This window comes from Wyeomyia smithii, chromosome 1 (assembly GCF_029784165.1).
Source record: "Wyeomyia smithii strain HCP4-BCI-WySm-NY-G18 chromosome 1, ASM2978416v1, whole genome shotgun sequence".
In the NCBI taxonomy this organism is placed as follows: Eukaryota; Metazoa; Arthropoda; class Insecta; order Diptera; family Culicidae; genus Wyeomyia; species Wyeomyia smithii.
Window position 1 is genome coordinate 133,548,735 of NC_073694.1, and position 7,831 is coordinate 133,556,565.

The 7,831-nt window shown below is 37.1% G+C and overlaps 1 protein-coding gene across 6 annotated transcripts in view; it reads right to left on the reverse strand.

Moving 5' to 3' along the window:
• Window positions 1-7,592, reverse strand: part of LOC129718350 (tolloid-like protein 1) — a 75,606-nt gene extending 68,014 nt beyond the window's left edge. The window contains exons 1-3 of one of the 6 annotated variants that reach the window (XM_055669052.1): window positions 7,380-7,592; window positions 7,184-7,231; window positions 4,388-4,821 (exon numbers count right to left, since the gene is read on the reverse strand). In XM_055669052.1, the coding sequence (XP_055525027.1) occupies window positions 4,388-4,736 (349 nt within the window). In that variant the 5' untranslated portion in view covers window positions 4,737-4,821; window positions 7,184-7,231; window positions 7,380-7,592. Of the gene's footprint in view, window positions 1-4,387; window positions 4,924-6,808; window positions 7,075-7,183 lie in introns of all 6 variants that reach the window. The other 5 variants (XM_055669050.1, XM_055669049.1, XM_055669051.1 and 2 more) reach the window with 5 other exon arrangements.
• Window positions 7,593-7,831: the final 239 nt, after the last annotated feature.

Below are 7,831 nucleotides of genomic sequence, written 5' to 3' on the forward strand. Positions count from 1 at the left end.
AGGCCAGAAATTGTCTCCAAATACCATTGTGAATCCCAAGATGGCGACTTCCGATTTCTGAAAAACAGCGGCAAATGACCAAATACTACCCAATATGGGTATTTCCGGAATTGTTATGATGCACTGGAGCCACAAATCGACCTGAGACAACATTTTGAACTGTAAGATGGCGTCTTCCGGTGTCAAAAAAACAGCCGGAAATGACAGAGGCCAAATTGTCTCCAATTGCCATTTTTGGCGACTTCTGGTTTCTGGAAGTTAGCCGAAAAAGAACAAATAACACCCAATATGGGTGTTCCTTTAACCATAATGATGCTCAGGGGCCAGAAATTGTCTTCCAATGTCATTTTGAAATCCAAGATGGCGACTTCCGGTGTCTGGAAAACAGCGGAAGGTGACCAAATACCACCCAATGTGAGTATTTTCGGAATCGCAATGATGCACTGAAGCCACAAATCGATCTTAGACAACATTTTGAATTGTAAGATTGTGACTTCCGGTTTCTAGAGCCGAAAATGGATGATTCCCACCCAACATAATTATACCGGAACCAGAATGATACACAGGACCCAAAATCGCCTACAGACATTACTTTGAATTTTAAGATGACGACTTCCGGTTTCTAGAAAACAGCCGAAAATGACCAAATTACACCCAATATGGAAATTTCCATATGACCATATAACCAGATTGATGCCCAGAGGTCAGAAATTGATTTCACAAGTCATTTTGAAGTCCAAGATGACGACTTTCGGTTTCTGGAAAACAGCCTAAAGTGACCAAATACTACCCAATATGAGTTTCCCTGGAACCACAATGATGCAAGAAGCTAAAAATTTACCTCACACACCATTTTGAGTTGTAAGATGGCAACTACCGGTTTCTGAAAAACAGCCGAAAATGACCAAATAACACCCAATATGGATGTTTCATAAGCCAGAATGACGCTCAGGGGCCTGAAATTGTTTTCCAATGCCATTTTGAAATCCAAGATGGCGATAGCCTAAAGTGACCAAATATCACTCATAAGTATCCCTGGAACCAGAATGATGCAAGGAGTTAAAAATTGACCTGCAACACCATTTTGAATTGTAAGATGGCAACTTCTGGGAAGCAGCCTGACCCTGGACACCATTTTGAATTCAAAGACTGAATAACACCCAATATGGATATCTACAGAACCCAAAAGTCGAGGATGTTGTCATTCCGATAAAACCAATCATTTCAAACGATTTGTCCTTTGACTTTGATCATATCCTATAACCGATTCGTCGTGCATTTGCAGACTATAAGCAAATCGCAAGGAGTTAATGAATTTGGAATGTTTAAAATTATTTAATTAAACACAAAAATGGGCGGGACGAAGTTTGTCGGGTCAGCTAGTAAATAACAAAATTCATGATTCAGAAACACTACTGCAATTTCGGATATTTTGTGCTAACCAAATTGTTTTAGTTTTTACAAAAAATTGTGACAGCTGTCATTTTTTCAACCGAGCTGTAGTAAATTTTGAATGTGTGAATTGCACGATAGCATTCATTACATCGTTGCAGAGTTTGTTACAAAGTTTTGTCTAATCTGTTCTAACTATTTAAAAAATCTGTACTTATCTGTACTTTTTCACAAAAAACTGTAATATGTAGGGTACAGAATTTGTAACGAAAAAAACTAGAACATCTGTACGTTTCCAGATAAATCTGTACTGTTGTCAACAGTACAGAGTTAGTAATTCCGCTTTTAGCGTATTGCAGCTGTGAGACTCCGCAAATGAAAGGAATCACTTTCTAATGTGAGCCTATATCTGGTTTCAGTAGTACTGAATATACTGTACAACTGCATTCTCGTCGCCGTAGCAAACAAATTAGGCCTCATCAAACGGTCACCAGTTGTTGCATACAAATCGATTTAACGTCATAATTTCATTAATTTCAATTTATCATCATCATTCCATTTGTATACGCTGTATTTGTTTATCACAACCTTTACTCTTGTTAGCATTACATTCAATTTTAGTATGTTCGTAGGGTAGGGAATCTATTTAAACCAGCTTATGCAAACGAAATAGTCGAAATGTGTAAAGTGAATTACAAACATAAGTATAGTATAGTATAGTGAACACACTATCATTTTGTTTCTCAGCACTTGGCTTTAGATTATAAAACTAATTTAGCAAACTTGGACAATAGTGAATTGAAGTTCCCAATCGAAGGACATTATTTCAATCACCCCGAGCCTGTTTTAAGCTGTTTGCATTGGTTTTGCAGGGGATTTTCTTCACCATAATTTAGGTAGATTTTTTTACTTTTTTCTTACTTTTTTTTACAGATATTGGAGAATGAGTGTTATTTGAATTAGTAAGACCAGTCTAGAGGTCTAGACTCTAGACCATGATAGATGGCGAAACTTCTGAGAATCTCGAAGAAGATTAAAGATAAAGCGCAACTATCTGACCAATTGTGTCAAACGCAAATTGTATAGAGAAAATGTTTTCATATAGTTCCACTATTTATAACTAACCCGTTATAGCCGTGGGTTATTGTTATTGTGATATACTAGTAAATGGGCATTGAGTTCTGAGAAATAACTTTTGTTAGATTTCAAAATTTAAGTTTTCGACTTTAATAATAATTAATAATGTCGATCAAACAATTAATCGCAGGCTCACGAACTAGCAATAAAAGTATGTACACTAAGTCGTTTTTGACGCGGGGGATTCCAAATTTGTATGGGCCCGCGTGAAAAAAACGACTTTTTTGAGTTGCAAATATAACAAAGAAAACCGTCCTAAAACGTTAAAAAACTTCGTTTGAATATATAATTGACTCTTATGGCAGTCGATACCTCTAAAGGACCAGGACCTGACGGTTCACCTCCACTATTCTTGAAACAATGCTCTGCAACATTAGCTTTGCCACTTACAATTATACTAAATAGCTCTCTCACCAGCGGAGTTTTTCCTCACGCATGGAAGCACGCCTCGATAACTCCTGTTCATAAATGTGGTAATTTACATAACGTTAAGAACTACCGGGGTATATCTGTTTTAAGCAGTATATCGAAAGTCTTCGAGAAAATTGTTCATAACTTTTATATTCAGCTGTTCGTCACGTAATCTCTGACTATCAACACGGATTCGTGAAAAAACGATCAACAGTCTCAAACCTCATGTGCTTTGTGACAAACGTTTTGAAACGTATTGAGAAACGTCAGCAGGTAGATGCAATATACATCGATTTTTCCAAAGCATTTGACAAGGTTCCGCACATGTTAGCTGTAGAAAAAATGAAACGACTTGGCATGCCCGAATGGATAATCAATTGGCTATTATCATATCTTACGGGTCGAACAGCCTTCGTTCATGTCCTAGGAAGCCATTCTTACTGTTTTTCCATACCTTCCGGATCTTCGTACTCTTTGCGAATGACATCTGCGACTCCATCGCCTCCGAAAAATTATTGTATGCAGACGATCTTAAAATCTTTCGCAATATTGCATCTGTTTCTGATGGCAATGCCCTGCAGCATGATGTAGACAGCATATTGCATTGGTGCCTTGTGAGCGGCATGAAAGTGAACACGGACAAATGTTACATCATTTCGTTTAGTAGGCTTCGGAGCCCACAACACTTTACGTACAGAATAAACGAAAGAAATTTGATTCGATGTGAATCTAGAAAAGATCTTGGAGCCTCGATTGACAGTAAGCTATGATTCGACGAGCATATCACCACCGTTTCGTCTAAAGCATACGCCATACTTGGTTTCATTCGACGGAACACCTCGGATTTCGAAGACTAGCTTCAGCTGAAAAAACTAAGCTCACTAGCCGAGCGTAGAGTGTTATCGCAAAGGTTATTTATTTATGATCTTCTGATGAACACAGTCGACTGTAGTTATCTTCTTCAACAATTAAACATCTATGCGCCCCATCGTCGCTTACGCAACCGAACGTTTCTTTGGACTCCAACCCATCGCACCACGTATGGCCAGCATAATCCTTTAGATTACAGTTGTAGGCTCTTCAACGAAATTAGCCACGAATTTTAATTAAAATTTGGTTTAATTGTCTGTACTGTATTATACTGGAGACTAAACAATAAACATAAACAAATATGATAGTGGCCAATCTAGAGACCAAAATTCAATATTTTAAATTTTGAGTATTTACACCAAAAATTGTGATTTATTTTGAAAACTGATATATGATTACTCGTGACCTAAAACGGAAAACGTGATTGAAATGAGGTCGATATCTTGTACCGTTTTTGAGTAATGGAGGAAAGCAACCCGCGTAAAAAAGCCGCGTAAAAAGCGACCTTACTGTACTGTAAATATTATTCACATATAAATTTACGTTATGTGTATCAATAAGATCAAGATATACTTACTTGATTTGCAAGGATCCATATCGATATCGTTAGAAATTCTGTTCGGAAATTTAATGCTTAGCAGTTCGTCTACGGTGTAACGTTGATGTATGTGTCTCACGCCGGTTTCATTCATCTCCAGGCTAATGCTGAAATCTGCGTGGATTGCCAGACAAAACAATACTGCTATAGCATTGCTAATATGTGAAGCTGTTCTGGTTTTATAATGTTTTTGAAGCTGTTTAGCTGTTGAAAACTTCCGAGCACCGTTTGATGACATCTTGATATTCTTTACTTCGCTCCAATCGTCTATTGGAACATCTGGTTCCAATGTGCGGTTACGATGTATGCTTATCGTCGAAGTAAGCATTCAAGGAAATCGTATTTGCTGTTAGTAAACCGTTGAGGTTATTTTCAATTCTTATCTGTATTCTTCATCTGTGATTTTACATAGCCTATTTTAACGGTTTACAGTAAAAAAGTTAATAGTTTATGTATGCAAACTAGTTGAGATTCAATATTCCCATTCCTCTGTGATATCGGCGATTCTTATAGTGCTAAGTTACATTTTCAATAACAGAACAGAAACTGAACTTGAATGGTCACTTGTATACAGTATCGTTTGACTATTTGATTGCTGCCGTAGTGAATGTATGATGAGAGAAAGGGATTCACTGCGATACAGCGTTATACTCTCCACAGTAGACAGAGAGTAAAAGATTAGCCATGTGTAAGGCAGTGGGGCAAATTACAATGGTAGAAAAAACTCATTCACGATCAAATTTCCTAGATGCCCATTTTACTCTGTTTCCTTAGTATTTTAATAAGAACCTTACTTTGTTTTTTTTTCTTTATTGAAAAACCTTATGTTGAATATACAGTTAAAAAGCTTTGATTTAAAAGCTATTTAATTTTAACTTGAATATCGCTTTATTATCAGATCAGAAATACACATGGCGTGTCTAAGTTGAGGCACTTGATTTATATGTAAACTAAGTTTTAGCTTGTTTCTGGTGTATATCTAACGCATGTTACGAATACTTTTTACCACTTAGAAATATAGTAGGGGGATTCATGTCGAGCTCGTAAACAAATACCCAGCCGTAAAAATACTCACCTCCATTGACGAGTAATGGAAGATACGCAGTTTACGGCTCGGTATTCGTATACGAGCTCGATGTGAAGACCCCTAGTATCAATCTTTACGCTTACATTTTCAATGAAATGAGAGCAATAATGCTTCAATTGTTTACATTGTTGACATTGGAACACAATCATATCAAGTTCCAATTTTGAGTATTATTAAACAAAAAAGGCTTCGCCTTTAAAAAGGCTATTCTCATTAAAGCTTATCAACAGAAAGATATATTACCTAAGCTGGTCTGTTATGCCCCACACTACTCAAAGACAATTGGACTGTAAAAAGGGACACATGTGTTCTTGTTATACGCATTCTGGCTGTTCACAAATTAAGATAGCCTCACACAATTGTTAGTTCGAAATAAGCTATTTATATATTCATATTTTCCTATATTCATGCATGTTTCTGTTCTACTTGACCAGATTTTGGTGCTTATCAAAAGCGATTTAGCTTAAGTGCATGTCACTCTTTCACTTCTTCTAAATCCACTTAATTCCAACGTGACTTGGTTGAAACTATTGGTAAAATGTTGCACCATATTGGTTGATACTAATAAACATTGCAAAGAAATTTGTAAGGGATCCCGCCAAACATTATCAGCTGGATAGATTCGGGACCTTTTTCAAGTAATAGCACCCCGAAACAATTTCCAACTTCAATAGTGCTGATGATAACTCAAAAAACAATAACAATACATGATGATTTAGATAAAATAAACATGAGTAGACAAGTAGTGTGATTCATTCATAACACCTTCTATCTCACGAAGAAGTAAATGATCGTTAGTTAGGACCCGATAAGCAAAAAAGTGGTGAGAGTAACCCGGTGGAAAATAAACAAATTGTTTTTCCGATTTTTCCTTGCGATTCTCCTGCATCGTGTGATGTTTGTTTTAATTGTTCTTCAAAATAAATTACTATTTGGTGTACTATTATTTTATTTGACTTTTTTCAAGGGAACAACATAAAAATTTTGGTACTTTCCATTCAAAGGTACGTGAATGTTTTGGGAGCAACAAAAAACCCACCACCGAAGTTTTGCAACTCTGAATATTTCAAACAAATAGTTTTTGAAAAAAGGTAATACTGGCATAGTTTTTTCAACAGTTCTTTGCGACTTATTTCGAATGTAAATGTTTTGTCTTTGCCTCTAGGACACAGGAAATCACGTTGAAAGAACTCATTGTTTTTTAGTTTGATACAAAAAATGCAAAACAATGCAATGTGACATTGGAACATCTGGCAATCAACAAATAGCCAATCCGTTTCTGTACTGTTTAGTGCCAGGTTCTTTGAAATTACACTTAGCATCACTGATTATGGAACAACACTTCACATCACTAAACGAGCACAAGAAAAGTTCAGTCTCAAATTATAGCAATAGTTGTCACTGGTAGACAGAATTTTCTTGTTCTTGGATGAATCCAGTATCCTTAGCAAGTTGCGTAAACCGTTTGCCGGTATCAATATAGAACGATCACGTTTAATATCACTAGTTGGGTTCATCAATAATCAAGCATCATTCTTCTTCGGGAAAACGCTGGAACGTCCGGAAGCAAAAGTTGCTCCTACATTTTAAATACAAAAACTTCACTTCTAATCTCTCTGCTCCATAGTCCCACCAAAGAATAAATGTGGTGTAAAATCATAGAATCACTACACTGTTGAATTACTCACTTTTTCTTTAAAAACAACAAAGGGCAAGTTAATGCTTATCCCTCCTCGCTGAAATGTATGCAAGAATTGTGTTATAGGTTTCCTTATCCGACCATTATATTTTAAACACAAAACAGATGAGTTTTCCTAGTGAGCAGGCAGCAGGGTCGAAAAAGGACCAAAGTGAGTTGATAAAGGAGAAGAGGTGTAAACAGACACTGGCGTAAACACAATTGTCTACGGAGAAGATATGTCCACTGATAAGCGAAGGGAGCACGGGCACGCAAAAATAGAATAACAGCGCGAGGAGCAACGATAGAGATAGGCACAAAAAACAGTGCTGAACAGTTAAACCGCGGGTCGAGGGGAAGGCGATTTCAGAAAACGCGACCGAACCGATCCAGCATCCGATACGAACTGAATGAACGAGATGTTTACTCATCTCATCTCTGCACTAAAGTCAGAATGATTAACCAGTGCCACATACTAGGCAGCAGCAGAATCAAACGAAAACAGAGTCTATTGGTAAGCTCTCTTCCCATTGCTGAAGGAATCAGATGAAATAGAGTGTAGCATGCCATGCGGTCGCGAGACATTCATGATGGTGCTGTTTTCGGTGCGTTCGCCGCCGTGAGCAGGACAACCGAAAGGATACTAGTTCATTTTCAT